Below are 16162 nucleotides of genomic sequence, written 5' to 3' on the forward strand. Positions count from 1 at the left end.
TTAATTGGAGCAATTAGAGTTATCTCAAAGAACACTTTTGTCCCGTTCCAAGATTTCGCAACATAAATACGACATACTTTTAGAGAGAATTTTTGGTTTGCTGGAGTAGATAGTCAGTAATTGCAACTCTTACTATCATCATACCTGGGGACATCTTTCCGATGAGTTAAAAAAAAAAAAAAATCTGCTTTTTCTGTTGCTGCTTCGTTCTTGTGACCTTTTAGAAGAGTGTCGCGTTTTAGCCCTGGCTGGCAATAAGCACCTCCCAGCCACTCGCTCACTCCCCCCGGTGGGATGGGGGAGAGAATCAGAAGGGTAAAAGTGAGAAAACTCGTGGGCTGAGATAAAGACAGTTTAATAGGTAAAGCAAAAGTCACGCGCACAAGCAAAGAAGCAAAGCAAAACAAAACAAGGAATTAATTCACTACTTCCCATCAGCAGGCAGGTGTTCAGGCTTCTCCAGGAAAGCAGGGCTCCATCATGCGTAACGGTTACTTGGGTAGATAAACGCCATTGCTCCAAACGTCCCACCCTTCCTACTTCCCCCAGGTTTATATGCTGAGCATGATGTCATATGGTATGGAATAGCCCTGTGGCCAGTTGGGGTCAGCTGTGACAGCTGTGCCCCCTCCCAACCTCTTGTGCACCCCCAGCCTCCTCGCTGGGGGGCGGGGGGGGTGAGGAGCAGAAAAGGCCTTGACTCTGTGTAAGCACTGCTCAGCAGTAATGAAAACATCAGCGTGTTACCAACGTTATTCTCATACTAAATCCAAAACACAGCAATATACCAGCTACTATAAAGAAAATTAACTCTATCCCAGCCAAAACCACACAAAGAGGACAGCAGGGAGAACTGATTTAAATTAAGATAATTTAAATAGTTATGTCTTTATTAGAATCACTTGATTGGTCTAGAAGCAGTTTTAAAACATACAGAGCTTTTGTAGATCAAAATTTGAGAAAATGGGCTGTTGCAACTCGAGAGCATGCATAATTTATTCTTTATACATTTTGCTTTTTTTAATACCATTGTAGTTTGGAATGTCTTATATGTCACTTTATAAAAGAATGACAGTTAAAAACGTTCTACCATACATAAAATTATTTTCATCTTTCCTCAGTTCAGAGGTTGGTAGCTTGATAGCTCTTAGAGAGTTGAAAAATCAGGGTGAAAAATAACATATTTGTTTCATGTCTTTCCAGACTACAAAGAAGTCATAAACATCTTCTGATTCTTGTATAGCAAGTTTCTGATTTTTTTATGTAATAATTTAATAATGTCTAGGAACTAAGTAAATGGAAAAAAGCAGAATTCCAGTCATCTGTCAGGGTTTTTTCTCTGTGTTATAGTTATGATCTCATCAAAGTAAAATAATCCATAAAATTTCAATGCGTTAATTCATATGCTTTTTTCTAGCATAGGGGGCTATATAGAGATTATTATCTATATTATAGAGATTTAATTTTTTAACTTACTTCAAACAATCTTTTTCTATATGAATGAGCTACTTAGTCTTTTTTTTTTTGTTCACACAAGACAAAATTTCTAACTAGTTCACTAGCACCTCCGTCCCCTTTAGATGGGATTTTTAAAACTATGTGAACCAATTTAGAAATGCATAAATCTGGCTTGGGATTAGAGGTTTAAAATACGTAAACTTTAATGTCTTTTGTTATATTAGATGATTTTCTTTATCAATATGTATTATGTGATTTGCTTTGTTCACAAATTATAGCTGAGGTATAATTTCCTTGGAGATGTTAATATTATCCTTCTCTTCATTAGAGATGAAATTCGTGGAATTTTGTTTCCATAAGTGAAAGTTTGCAGTAGAAGAAAAAAAAAATGAAAATACCATTTAGAAATTGGAAGGTAATTTAAGTAGAAAATATATGCTTTTGCACCTTAAAGAAGAGGGAAGAAAGGAAGAATGAAGAACTAATAGAACATATGTAAAGAAAGTTCTATATGATTAAGATTTTAATTTTAATTGATGTTTAGCTTTTGAATTCACACTTCTGTAGTCAGTTTTCAACACAATCACTTGCTACTTAAAAGTAATAGGAAGGTTTGAATTGGTCTCTCTCATCTTTATCTTGCTTTTACTCTAATGCTGAAGTTTTGCAGGATTTTGCTTTTGTCTCTTGCTGATTGGAATACTGAGATGAACTGGAAGCTGTGTTTTAATTTTCACTTTAGACGATGCCTTTGTTAGCAAACTTAAGTATCCTAATATCTGAGCTTTTGGTTGGATTTAGAAATTACTGTCTGAATATATTCATAAAATTGCAAAACACAGAGATGAGTTTCTTTAGCCAGGAGTAACTGAGCTTCAAAGCAACTGGCACCCTCCATTATTGATGTGTGTGCCATTTTCAGCACATCTTTCAAAGTTACGCTCTTTATTAATACGATCAATTTATTTTTCAGTGAATTATGTTGATTGTGTTTGCAAATGCAGGAAATGACAAATGGAAAAATACAAAAATAATTTGAGGAGTTGAATCTGAAGGAACTACCATGATTATTCGTTCCAAACTTGTATATCTATATCTTTTTAGTAGCAAAACTCTAATAGTAATGAGATAAATTATACAGGACTCCTATTATACATTCTTTTTTGAGTTCAGTTTTACATGTTGCTGAAATAGAAGTTAAAATTACTGGTATCAAGCACTTTCTGAAAAATATTTGTAAAAATCCTGAAACTAAGCAATTGTAATACTATGCAGTCACCTTCTGGTCCCAGTTAGTAAAGATATTTATATAAATGAGTCATACAGGTTGAAGGGCTCTCCCAGAGGTCATTTCATGCAACCTCCTGCTCAAATCGGCAATTTCAAGTGATGGGGATTCTACAGCCTCTCTGGGCACCTGGTCCAGTGTCCGGTTGCTCTCCTGGTAAAATCTTTTCCATATTAACGAGACAGAATTTTCTGTGCTGCAGTTTTTGCCTGTTGACTATCATCCTTCCACCGTGCACTTCTGAAAAGGCTTTTGTCTCCGTCGTCTCTAAGGTTCCAATTAGATAGTTGTAGAGAGCATTAAGGTTCCCCCAAGTCTGCTTTTCTTTTCAGCTGAACAAACAGTTCTCTCATCCTCTCCTCTTACATCGCATGTTCCAGCCCCAAACATCTTGGTGGCTGTCTGTTGGACTCTCTTCAGCTATTCAACGTCTTCCTTTTACTGGGGAGCCCAAAATTGGGCACAGTACTCCAGCAGTGGTCTCGCAAGAGCTGCACAGAGAGAAATAACTGTTTCCCGTCTCCTGGTTGTATACTTTTGATAATACAGCAAGGATGCAGTTGGGCTTTGCTTGCCTTTTTTTTTTTTCTTTTATTTTACTTTTTTTCCTTTTTTTTTTTTTTCCCCCCTCAGTAACGGCACACTGCTTACTCCCAATTCACGTCTTCCCCAAATTTCATATGATCTGCAGACTTGCTGAGAGTGCCGTCTGTCCCATCGTTCAGATCATTAATAAAGGCACTGAACAGTATTGGCCACAGTATCAGCCTCTGAGGGCTGTCAATAGTAAGCAGCTACCCATTGGACTTCATGCTGCTGATTACCAGGCTTTGAGCCGGACAGTCCAGCTCATTTTCCACCCACCTTGTTAACCACTTTTCCAGTCTGTATCTCTACCAGTTTGGCTACAGGGATGTTTGGAGGCCATGTTGAAGGCCTCCAGACGTGCAACACCCACTGCTCATCACTTACCTACACAGCCAGTTACTTCGTTGTAGAAGAAAATCAGGTTAGTCAGGTACAATTCGTCCTTCTAGACAATTATAGATCTATTTGATCTTATAGATCTATTTAAATAATTTATAAAATCATCAATGATAGTTAATACTGAACTGATGAACGCTTGTGAAATTTTTCTTTGGTTGTAACATTTGCATTTTGTTGTAATTAATTGGAACTAAGTTGCTAAAATCTTTCAAAGATTTAGACATGAAAGGCTGACAGAAAAGCCATCTGGGAAACTAAACTTTAAGTACAAAAAGTATAACATTCACTTAGTAAGGCCTGTACTACATGTTGGCAAATAAAAACAAATATTTTTTTTAGTTAACCGAAACTATCCAGAGCACCGAATGATGCAAAGATCTTGCACAGAATATCATATTTGATCGTATAAAGACATGGGTAGACCAGTTAAGATAAAAGAAGTCAGAATTACAGCTGTGTCTTTAATTGCACATCATATTTTTTGTCATTTTTTTTAAAAAGAAATTCATGTTTGAAAGAGCGTGTTTTTCTTATTCGGTATGTGATATGTGCTGCCTGATTATGTAGGTTCTGCAGGAAATGGAAGGCATGTCCTTTTTTGCTTTGGGAAGTGCTTATCTTGTGGTGCTACTGAGAGATAAGTTGCTATATTTTTAAGCATACAGCCTTCTCCACTGTAAAAACATCATTGCTTAAAAGTGCACCTTCATGTTTCTTCCAAATCCCATGCAAAATAGGAGGCAGGAGTAACAGGGAATAACAATGAATGATATGGCCCAGTTAAGAAAGAAGAAAAGGTTCTGATTAAATTTCTCCTGTCATTATTATGCACATGTGTATAATTTATTAATATTTTTAAGAAATAGTGCTGATACTGCTCAGTATTGAGGACTCCTTCAATTCTAAACTATATTCTCTAATTTTCAATTATTTTGACATTTCTTAGTCAAGAAAAAAGCCCACAGAATTTGTCATTCTTTATAGTGCATTAAAATCACTTTATTGCAGCTATTCTTTACATATTCAATGTTCTCGGTACGTTTGATCAGCTGTTCTACGTAATTATGCCAACCAGAAAATTACAGTATTGTTTCTTATAGGGGTATTGTGCTACCTTGCAGACCTATTTGGCAGATGTAATATGATGCACACCTTTAGTTGATATCTTTTCTTGAAGTAGTTTGTTGTTTTGTTTTTTTTTAAAAAAAGGAAGATAGCTATTCTTAATAAAAAAATTGGTGGTGATGAAGTATCAACCCCAACTCTGGTTATGGTGGCCACACGGTTTAAAACTTCTGACTATTTCTAGCTTTCAGTGTCCAATTATTGAATCTTAATGTTTATTGAACAGAACAACCCATTTTAAAGTACCTTCACAGACAATAAAAATTCAAAGTTGTGATGAATTTGCACCATAATTTTTGTTTTTTTTTTCTTCTAAAGACAGATTATGCTCCTGCTGTCATTCTTTGAACTCTCTTCAATGTGTGAATATCGTTTTTAAATTGTAGACACACAAAGTGGACATGGGATATGTGTAGCAGTAGCACTAGTGCTAAACAGGTACTAAAGTGTCCCTCCACCTAAAGCTTTTCTTGTTTATGTCAAAGACTTGTAGAAACTCTACTAGCTTGTAATTATGGCGTATTAAACATAAAAGTTGGAACAGAAATTGGATAATAGAGCGTTCTTCAATATTCTTGGCAATGTCGTGATGATATCTGGTGGCTAGAAGTTCCCACTGGCTAAACTGAAAAAGAAATATGGTGCATATTTTTAATAGTAATAATAATAAACAGTGAAAAGCATGCATGTTGCATATAACTTGGGAACAAGTAGCTTTTTTTTTTCCCTTTTGTTATCTTTTTTAAATAAAGGAGTCATTGAACATATAAAAACATTAAAAACATAAAACATATATGTAAGAGCCACCCCTTGTTATAATAATTTAAGTTGTATTCAAAGGTAAGAAGATGCTGAAGTTTACTAACCTGTTATAGAACAATATCAGTTACATGTGAAAGTTCTTCATGTGTGAAAGTAGAACAAAGTAATAATGCTTTATTACGTTATCAGAATGGATAACTTTCAAGGAATGAAGGCTTGGTTTTGTATTTTTCTGATCCTGACGTCTGTGTTTGGCCCTACCTATGCTTTTAATTATTCTGAAAAGTCCTGTTTTGAAGATGAAAATATTAATTTTCATTCATCTATGTAGTGTGTGTCCACAATAGAATCTGAATACGTCAGAGCTATGATATATTAGTATTTCTCCATTCTGCCACTGAAAGATAAGTACATAACCTGTATTTCACAATTAAGAAGGCTATCTATGCACCACCTTCCTTCAGCAGCCACGCTTAAATCTGCGTTCTAGGGACGTTCAGTCTGCCTGTAGCCCTGTTTTCAGGCTCTTTAGAATCATAGGCATGTTGCCAAAATTAAGTCCTTACTGTGCAGTCAAGAGGTGGGAGGTGTTGTTTTTCAGCAGGTTATGTCATCCAAATCACAGTGGAATTACTTAAGATGATAGAAGTAGGACATTTCCTTTGCTGAAGCGCAAAGCATCACTTCAGAGAGTGGAGATACAGGCATTTCTAAAGAAAAACCTTAGAAGAATTTTCTATTTGGGAAAACGCTGTGCAATGTAAAAAGCAGACACTGTTGTGTCAGCATCCCTTTAGTGACATGCTGTTCTCCTACTGTGGATTCCATCTATTCCATTTCCATAGGAGTAGTTGCTTTTATGTTCTCAGGTCAGAGACGGTGTCTCTGCACAAGTGGAAATTATCTAGTATCTAATTGCACTACTACAATAAAAATAATACATTGTTCAAAATAGACTTTTGGCATATTATTTTTTGAGCTTCTTATCTTTTGTTTTCTCAATTCCCAAAAGTTCACAAGAATTTGTTTTTTTTTTTCCTAGTATCAAGCTGTTTAATTTTATTCTGCAATAACAGTCCTTGGATGGTTGTACAACCAATGTGACAGGAACAGCTGGAGATTTAACTTTCTGTATTTAGTGAAAGCTCATGCAATTCAGAATAGGGTACTTTTCACTCTTTTATCTTCCTTCACCTTTTTAAACTTAAAGAATCATCTTCATAATTATTCCCTTTTTCCCATACATGAGTTTTGAAGTCAGGAAAAGCAACTTTTTTTAAATTATGAAATTCAGGGGATTCAAACCCTCTTTTTTTCCCCATCCCATATAACTTTTTTTCAAGTGGACATGAATTTGAGTGTGCCGCCAAGATGTGACTGGGGTGTCTTCAACTGTGGACTGTTTTTACTAGTTTCCTCTCAAAGGAGTTAAATGACATTCTTGGAGTTGTGTTGTTTATATGTATGTTCTTAGTAGGTGCTGTCATAGCCAGGCAGAGATTACAGAATAATTTGCAATATAGGATGTGTGCTAGAACAAGCTTTCTCAAATACCACCTCACTTAACACAACATGCGTGAATTTACCAAGAAGGACAGTGTATGTCTTAACCTCTCGGTTCCTCTCAGCCTGGGAATCGCAGGAAAAGCTTGAGAATTCTGAGAAGGGACTGGAGGACGTGGGGCATGTATGAGCCTCTGCAGAGGGATAGTCAGAAGTCACGTTTCTTTCTTAGATGTTTGTGTACTTGTACAAGCAGTGGTGTTCACTTCAGCCAAATAGATACAGGCCTGCCCTTCCAGAGGGCATTCCTCTCCAGCAATATGCGGCTTGGTGAACGCATGAACGGAATCCCCAGCGTCCACTCTGCAAACTTCAGATATGGAGATTTTTCATGAGGAAGCCACTCCTATCACTTGAGTTGTACAAAAGCATGCTTTGAAAATTTCTGAAGGCTCCAGTCTAGCTACAGTCATACAGGCTAAGATATTGAAAAGGTGTCTGTAACAACATTGTGCCGGTGGCAGACAGAAACTCATTCTATCCAGAGCTCACAAGAAGGACTGACAGCCACAGTATCTTGGAATTATGGTGCAATTCTTGAATCAACATGTTAGAGCTGGCTGAGATGGAAACAGGGACAAATATACCACAGCTACCTTAAGGAAGGCAGCTGAGATCATTCCCAATGGAGGAAGACCAAGGACACTGAAGAAGAATCATGTTTTTCATGACAGGTACTGGTACGACCACTGAGAAACAGGTGGAGGGTGTTGGATCTGCTCTCTGTCATATTTCTAAATGCTCAGGCTGGTCTTGAGTGTTAGAAGCTCATCATAGCTTATTCTTATTAAGGCAATATGTTAGCACTGTGGTTTTTGTCTCTGATCCTTGATTGAAGGTAATAAGATAAGCTCTGAGTTTCTTATGGGCAGCGTATGTGGCAGACTGTCCTATGCTTTGCTTTAAAAATGTCATTTCAACTAATTCAACCTCATGATGAGCTTCTTTTTTAACATTATGTATAGCAGCCTAGCCAAATGAATTTCTAAAATATTACCTCTGAAGAGATGGCAACTGGAATAGTAAGTACAGACTGGAAAAGTAGTTTCATTGATGTGTCTCAAGAAAAATGCTGAGGATGGAGTAGGTAATAAAAGTGACATGAGGTCCAGCTTGTACTGATGATATCCTGTGTGCTGACAGTTGCTTTTTTCATCTTCTGAGGGTGGGCACAGCAAACGGTAGAAAAAGGTTCAGGTGGTTGGGCTGACTGCTGTCTGCTTCAAAAAAGCTTAAAGCTCTGCTAAGGAGATGATCCCAGAGATAATGCCTGCAGTCTTTAGATGGCCCTATGATCAACCCCCTGGAAAGAGCATCTCGGTGTAGTATGTTCCCCCTCCTTAGATTTAACATCAGCATATTCAAGATAAAGTGGCTGCCTCATTGATTTAAAACCTGTTGAATAGGTAGAAGCTGTATCTGTTTGACTGTAGATGAAAAAAAGCATGCCCCTAACCCTGCAGGCAGATGTAAAAGTGGAAGAGTGCTAGAGACCAACGGTGTGGAATGCTGGTGATGAGAAACGACTGATCATGCTGTGCTTTGGCCATCAGTTGAGGAGAATAGCAGAGAGGAATGCACGCTGCCCGTTCTTTGGACACACACATTACAGGCAGATACAGGAGATGTTGGGCCAAAAGAAAAGTCTGGCTAGAATGTTTAGATTTGAGTAAATCCATTGTGTGAATGCAGATATAGGTAAGTAGAAGAAGAATAATGCTACTGCTCCACTCCAGTCCGTATGTCAGTGATACATGACCAGAGGTTCTCAAGTTTTCTGTTGGCTATGGGAGAAACAAATATATTTAGAGTTTTCTGTTTGTTTTTTTCAGGAGGCATTTTTTTCAGAAAATACTACCCTATACTGCAAACATACTTGTAAAAATAGCTTCTCAGGAAATATATAGGTATAGTATTCAAAGACAGACAAACCTTCTACTGGATTTTCTTGTTATGATCATTCATAGGCATCAACTTACGCAAATGTCCTTGTGCCAAATTTATGCAAAATTCTTCTTGTGGCCCTTGTCATATCACTAAACATTTCTATCTTGCTCACTTCACAGCTGTGTAAGAGCTTAACAATCTTACAAGACAAGTAGTTTTTTCAGTATTTGGAAAAGCACTATACAACTCTACCTTTCTCATTCAAATAATTAATACGGAGCAAGTTGCATGTATGACTACCATACAAAATGTTCTCTCTTCACCATGTCTATTGAAAATATGAGTTTGTGGATGGCTTTTTGGATTTGTCTTTTAGGTGTTTGAGGGGAGTAGGTAGCTAAACTGTGTGTGTGCGCATATATACAATTTGTTGTTAGGTTAACTGAGATCACAGTTCATATTCTATGGGCACCAAAGTATTTTTATGTCACATAATATTAACATTCTAACAGTATTCACATTCCTACATTTAACATTAGTGTGTGATGTAAGGACAATATTATTTTATGACAAATAATGAAAAAATTCAATAGATACTATATTGTTTCTCCTGTATTCCCACTTGTTTGTTTGAAACCGCCATCTACTTTATACGGTAGAACAAGTTTTATTCTTTATTTTATTCTTTAGTGAGCAGTCTGAAGCATGCTAGTTCTGTGAATTCACATGAACAGAAGTATCACATGGACTTCTGTGTCCTCCTGTCTGCGTACTCTGAGCTTCTAGAGCAATCTGCCATCCAGTCATGTACTTTCAGCTATGTTCAAGGCCCAGTGGAGAAAGATTTCTATCATGCATAATTAAACGTTGCTACTCTGAAGTAAAAAACGTTGAAAAAAGAGAGTTATCAACACAGCTGTACCCTATAGCTTGTTGAAACAGAAACCACAGCATTATTGTTTTCATTAAGCATCTAGTCAAATAAATTATGTGTATTTCTTCCATGAGAAACTAGTAATAGTTTAGATTAGTTTAGCAGACAGGTGATAGGGGGTTTTAGTAGACTCAGTGAACAGTTTATTTTGAATAAGTAGGTAGTCAGAGATGCAGGCTTTTTAAGTGAGGCTGTGATTCTGTTGAATGAACTTTCACCTATCCTTTCTTTGATATGAGAAATGATAAAACAAAATTTATGAACTGGTAACATGAGAAAGCAGCATTGCATTATGCTATGTATTAGAAAGAGAAGCTTCTAGTAATTCTGTTTGTATTTGGTAAGTGGGACAAAATGCCATTAGGCTAACACTTGCTTTCTTTTCTGCTGGTACAGGAGATCCATCGTCGATTTGAAAATGCTCCTGACACAGCCAAGACAAAGGCTCTGCAAACTGTTATTGAGATGAAGGTAAATGATTGCATATAGGCAGCAGTAGAGTTTGTTCTCTGGAAAATGGGTTTTCATATGAAAGGTGACTCTACCAAATACCATATACTTCTGTCAGTCTTCTAATTTAAAATTATTTATTTTATACTATTTTATGATTTATTATTATTTTCTTTTTTATTATTGATCAGTGAAGAGATGGAGCTGCTTCATGATACAATAGAAACCTGCCTTCTGTCTCCCTGCAGCAGCATATACAGATTTCTTTCAGTTAACAAAGAGTCAATTGTATTGCAAGGATGGGAATGATGGATTAGTAGGTTTTTATGATGATGTCGGTTATTTTCTTTTTATAGTATCAACATTTGAAATACTGCTTTGTGTTCTGTGTGTCAGCAAATTTAGCAATTTGCAAACTGAGAACGCACTTAAAGAATGGGTCATGTAGCTAGACAGATGTCTGTATGTCATCGTAAACCTAACTTTTCTAGATGAATTTGTGATTGAATTCTTAAACTATTAACTCAAGTATCTAATGGAACAATGGCAATTTGCCAAGAGCTCAGGAGCCACAAGTGGAGTGTGTGGTTTACATGGCTTTATGCAATCATATTTCATATTGTATGGTCCATAAACTACATCAGACAGGGTTTGGACAAATACAGTTAAAAATTTGGCAACTGTCTTTGCGAACTATTCTCTTCCATTTTCGTATCCTCCCGTTCTCCCTCCTTCCTTTATTGGTCCCTTTTATTTTCCTTCTTTTTTTCCCTTCCAACTCTTTCCATTCCATCTCAATGTTTTCCATAGTAATTTCCTATCTTTCTACTCTGGAGCTTTTCATTTACTGTGTTTCTTTTATTAGTCATCTTTGTGGTCCGTAGTAATGAAAACTAATTGACCATCTGGTAACAATAAGCCGTCTTTACTATCAAAAGAGAAACACCGGTATTTCTGGGAAATGATGTGAGCGCTGAAACTAAATAATGTTGTAAATTACAACATATCACTTCACCTTACTACCTCTCTGATTTTTTGTTGCAAAGGTCCGCTTTACTAGTTTTAACTTAAGCTTCAAAAATTAAGCAGGAGACCTGATTAAATCTTCATAATGGTCCTTTAGAAAAATCTTATCTTGTTAATGAAAACCTATATGTGAAAATCTTTCATACTCTTTTTCAGCTGTGCTTTGATTATCAGACAAAAAAAAATTTGAAGGATTGGTCTATGAAAGAATGGAGGATAGTTTCAAATCCTACCTGTATTTCAGGAAAGACTAAATATTTTTGAGAAATGAAATAAAATATAGACTGCCATAAGAGATTACAATTCATAAATACATATCCATGTTCATGAGTATGCATGAAACTGTGTGCTGGATGAATCTGTTCTTGCTGTTCCTAACAGATAAGACTTCTAAAGAAACAGTAAACCAAGTAGATTAAAAACCTCTGATCATCCTGTAAAACCATGAGGATAATGGTAGATTGATTTGTTTGTTTGTTTTTCCAGATGTATATTTTTTAACCATGGAAATGTTTTATATGTTGTATATGAGCCAGAATACTTGAAGGATCCTCTACCGCTTTATCCACTCAAAACTAGATTGTCCACTCAAAATTAGATTGTTGCATCTTTTCCTTGCTTATGGTGCTTTTTATGTCCTCCATTTGTGACCCCACTTAAATCACTAGTAGCACAAACCCATTTTTTTGCCGTTCTTGCAGTCACATTTTTTTGTTGTTCATTCAATTAGAATTAAATTTCTGTCTTATGCTGGCTTCTGATTACAAGGCAACCTTCTTTCGTGTTCCTTTATTCATCATATACTGTGTCCCTGCCCCTAGCCATGTTTTTCTTCAATACTAAACTCTTCCTTTCCTTGAAAGGTGTAAAAAAATTGAAAAATGAGTACTTGAGCAGTCAGCCAGATGCTATGTGAAGAGGTGTAGACTGATTTCTGTAGGAATTTCAGGAGTAAATTTCAAGGGCAGGTACATGTCCAACAAAACATTTCCTTTTTTTAACTCCAATGGTATGTTAACAAATCATCTAACTGTTTATCTTTGTCTGTCTCTTCTAATCATTTTCAGGATTCAAAAATTTCTTCCATGGAGCGTGGTCTCCGGGATTTGGAAGAGGAGATTCAGATGTTGAAGTCAAATGGAGCTCTGAGCACAGAGGAACGTGAAGAGGAAATGAAGCAAATGGAGGTGTACCGTAGTCATTCCAAATTCATGAAAAATAAGGTATTGAGAAAACAAATGACACTAGTAAGATAAACTGAGCTTAGCGAACAGATGAGAGAAATTTTCATACTTCAGTAAGGAGTTATGGTCTAGGTTCCTATTCAAGTGCTGGGAAACAGAATTTATTTGTATTCTGCAGTGAAGCCACTAAAATAACTTAAAAATATTTAAGAGAATTTTAAATTAAAATTTGAAAATATCATAATGGTGGGTTCAGTAAGGTCAGTGGCCCAAATTCTGCTTTTACTGTTACACTTAACCTTCTTTTATTTCAGAAGGATTTTGTGTTTATCTTTAGACCATTGCTAGTCCGTTATAGTTTTAGGTTTTATTTGGTCTAGAGTCTTTTCAAATGTAGTCTATTGAAAAAAGAGTGTTTCTTTTTGCAACTGTTGTACTGTAACTGGTAGGCCTTTTTATTATATAAAGGCTGAAAAGAGCATGAACTGTCACTATAATGGCTTTCCATTACACTCTCCTTCCAGTAGTGGAGTCAGAATGAGAGTAGATTCTACAACAGTGGTGGTGCCAACATTAATTTATGCTGTTGGGAGTACAGGACAAATACAGCAGTGAGACATGTTGATCCTCAGGTATAAAGATGGACACTGGCTACTGAATCGTCTGTAGCCAAAAGTCAATTCATTCTTTGTTTCTCCCAAAGAAGTGTTTCTCAGTCTTCTAGAGGGCCCTAACATTTTTCCACTGCGCATTCAGATCACCTTGTACAGTAAATTTAGGTATATTGTGAGCAGTCCTGCTTTTCTTAGTTAGCTTTTGCGTACTGCCTGCAAGCAGCGTAAAAATCCCTGGAACAGAGGTTGAAAATTACTCTACTAGGTCCTGAACAATTGTAACCTACTGCATCGGTCCTGCTTGAAATTATTTGTTGAAAAAAGAATGCTGGAGAAAGTTTCTTGGAGAAGCATTACTTGCCCTAAAGTAGAAACATGTAATAACTATGTGTTTCTTCCACTTCCCTCACATCAGCTCACTGATTTACCTCAAGATAACCGCATCTGTTCTTTTATACTTTTGCCCTTTATCCCACTGCGTTTGTTCTAGGAATTGAAGGATACCCCCTTCAAATTAGGAATGGAGAGACGATTTTAGCACATCTTCAGTCCGTCCTTTCTTCTTTCTTTCCTCTTTCCTTCCTTTCTTCTTCCCTTGTTTGCAACTCTTCAGTTTCTCCTTCTCTCCCTCTGTGGGCCTATAGATCTGTTCAGCTACTCAGTTTCTGGATCTCTTCAGTCTACTGTGTCTGCTCATTTATTTTCCTGCAGAGAATTTGCTTCTTTTTGATAACTCTTCACTCAAAACTCATAGCCAGCTCCAATCTTGATATCTTGCTGTCCTGCCTTGTTTTGTAATTGCACAATATTTATTTTTCCAGTATTGTATTGTATAGTCAGCTGTGGCTGTATCTTGATAATTAACTGTATTTCTCTTAAACTGAAAGATGTCCCTTTTCCTGTACTAATTTCCTCCTGAATTCCAGTTTCAAAACCATTGGGTGAAGTGCCCCATGCTTGACCTATATAAACATAACCATACATCTTTGTTTCATAATCAAATTCTTGTCTGGCAGCCTATATGAAATTACAGAGACGTTAAACTCTTGAGAAGACTTAACGAAGAATGGAAGAGAAAATGAGTGACCGGTGTTGATCCTTCTTTTCAGTTCTTTGTCACTTTTAGTTACTTGGATTGAAACAGGCTAACTAGAAGCTGACAAACGATAAATGTTTAAAAGCATAACAATGTCGTGACAGGTAGAGCAACTGAAGGAAGAGCTAAGTGCCAAAGAGGCTCAAGGGGAGGACCTGAAAAAAAGAGTGGCTGGTCTCCAGGCCGAGGTCTCTGCAGTAAGATTTATCTTTTGTGTGCAGTGGCCATTCACTGGGGCTTGCTAGCTCTCTGGCTTTTGGGGTAGCTTTTCTTCTCTTACCTTCTTTACAACTTAATATAACAGTAGAACTAACAGCCTGCTCAGCCTTGTAGCTGCCTTTTTGTTCACACGGTTTTGGTGTCCATAACATCACTCTTCAACTGAACATCTATATTTGTTTTGTTACTGTTTTTTTAATGGTATGAGCTGTTTTAGCAGTAACTTATTCTTCTCTATTGAAGCAGATTTTCTAAAGTATTCAGCACCCATTTTGGGGCCAGACTTCCAAAGAGATTTGCTTTCCCTACTAGAACAAAAATAATTTGAAAACATGTGCTGAACCCTCTCAACATTGTTTCACAAAAAAATAACAAAAGCTGGATGCTGAACGCTTTTTAAAACTGATTGTTTAATTTTAGCAGCATGAATTTAGGTTATTCCTTTGCTGTGAAATCAGTGCATTTGCTGAGTGATCATAATGTCTCACTGAGAAGAGAGATGTGAGCACTTAACGCTGCCTTAACTTCCCTCGCAACTTGGAATGGTATGCACTGCATTCTTCCTGAAGAGCTTTAGCACATCGGCAGTGTGGGCTTACAGCTCTGAAATGGGGATTTCCAGAGAGAATAATCTTAGGGTGCTACTTGGGAATGTTAATGTAATGAAATGCGGTTGTGTTTAGATGAGAGCATTTCACCAAAACACAAGTATTCAGGGTACACATCTCTTTTGAGATGACTTCAAAAAGAACTTATATTTCCAAAGAAAGATGAAACTGGTTTGAGACAGTTTTACTGTAATTCAGGCTACCAACTAGTTTAAAAAGTTTGTCATTTGAAATTTTTAAGGAGGCTTTTTTGTTTAGATACTCCAGAAAACATAACTAGCAGTAAATAGCTCATATCTTCCCAGCTATTCTGCTGTGCCTAGCAGTAGTGTGCAACTGGTATTGGCCAGTAGCTGACAGCAGAAATAGTGCTGCTAACATCAATACTTTTGTATCTAATCGAAATAGTGGTGAAATCATGCTGTGGACATACTTGCTTTTAGTAAAAACATGGGGAAAAAAAAAACCCAAAACATTTTTCCAGTTTAAAAAATTAGTTTGTGTGAGGCTTTTTGAGATACATGTCCTCCTTCTTCCACTCCCCTTCTTCCTTATCTCCTCATGCACTCTGTTTCACATTGGAACACAGGAGTCCTTGAGGACATCTTTTGATGCTATTTTAATACTCTTCAGTAAAGAGTTTTCTTTCTTTAATTGCCCATTATTGAAACAGTGTTGTCAAGATAAAACCACATTTACCCAAGCTTTTCCTCTCATCTTTTTCTACTAGTATGTGCATTTATTCTAATTAAAAAAAAAAATATATATAGCTTATATCAATTTAATTTTTTTTTCTTGACACATTCCCCAAAATGGAAGATGACCTGGACAATTTTTTTAGTTTGTGATGTCCATTAATTTCTGTTTTGAAGCATTGAACAACATGCTTTAGGGATTGCAGGATATTTTTTTTCAATGTCACAAATAAAATTGTTCAAGTTAAAAAAGGGAAAACTGTTTA

The 16162-nt window shown here is 36.5% G+C and overlaps 1 protein-coding gene across 11 annotated transcripts in view; it reads left to right on the top strand.

Moving 5' to 3' along the window:
* ERC1 (ELKS/RAB6-interacting/CAST family member 1) overlaps positions 1-16162 on the top strand; it is a 309566-nt gene that overhangs the window by 71925 nt on the left and 221479 nt on the right. For 6 of the 11 annotated variants that reach the window (XM_087766226.1, XM_087766227.1, XM_087766228.1 and 3 more), the window contains exons 4-5: positions 10401-10475; positions 12548-12703. In XM_087766226.1, coding sequence (XP_087622352.1) covers positions 10401-10475; positions 12548-12703 — 231 coding nt within the window. Of the gene's footprint in view, positions 1-10400; positions 10476-12547; positions 12704-14478; positions 14572-16162 lie in introns of all 11 variants that reach the window. The other 5 variants (XM_087766223.1, XM_087766225.1, XM_087766230.1 and 2 more) reach the window with 2 other exon arrangements.

Source organism: Nipponia nippon, unplaced genomic scaffold (assembly GCF_047370975.1).
Source record: "Nipponia nippon isolate SJK-2023a ecotype South Korea unplaced genomic scaffold, ASM4737097v1 scaffold_3, whole genome shotgun sequence".
NCBI lineage: Eukaryota > Metazoa > Chordata > Aves > Pelecaniformes > Threskiornithidae > Nipponia > Nipponia nippon.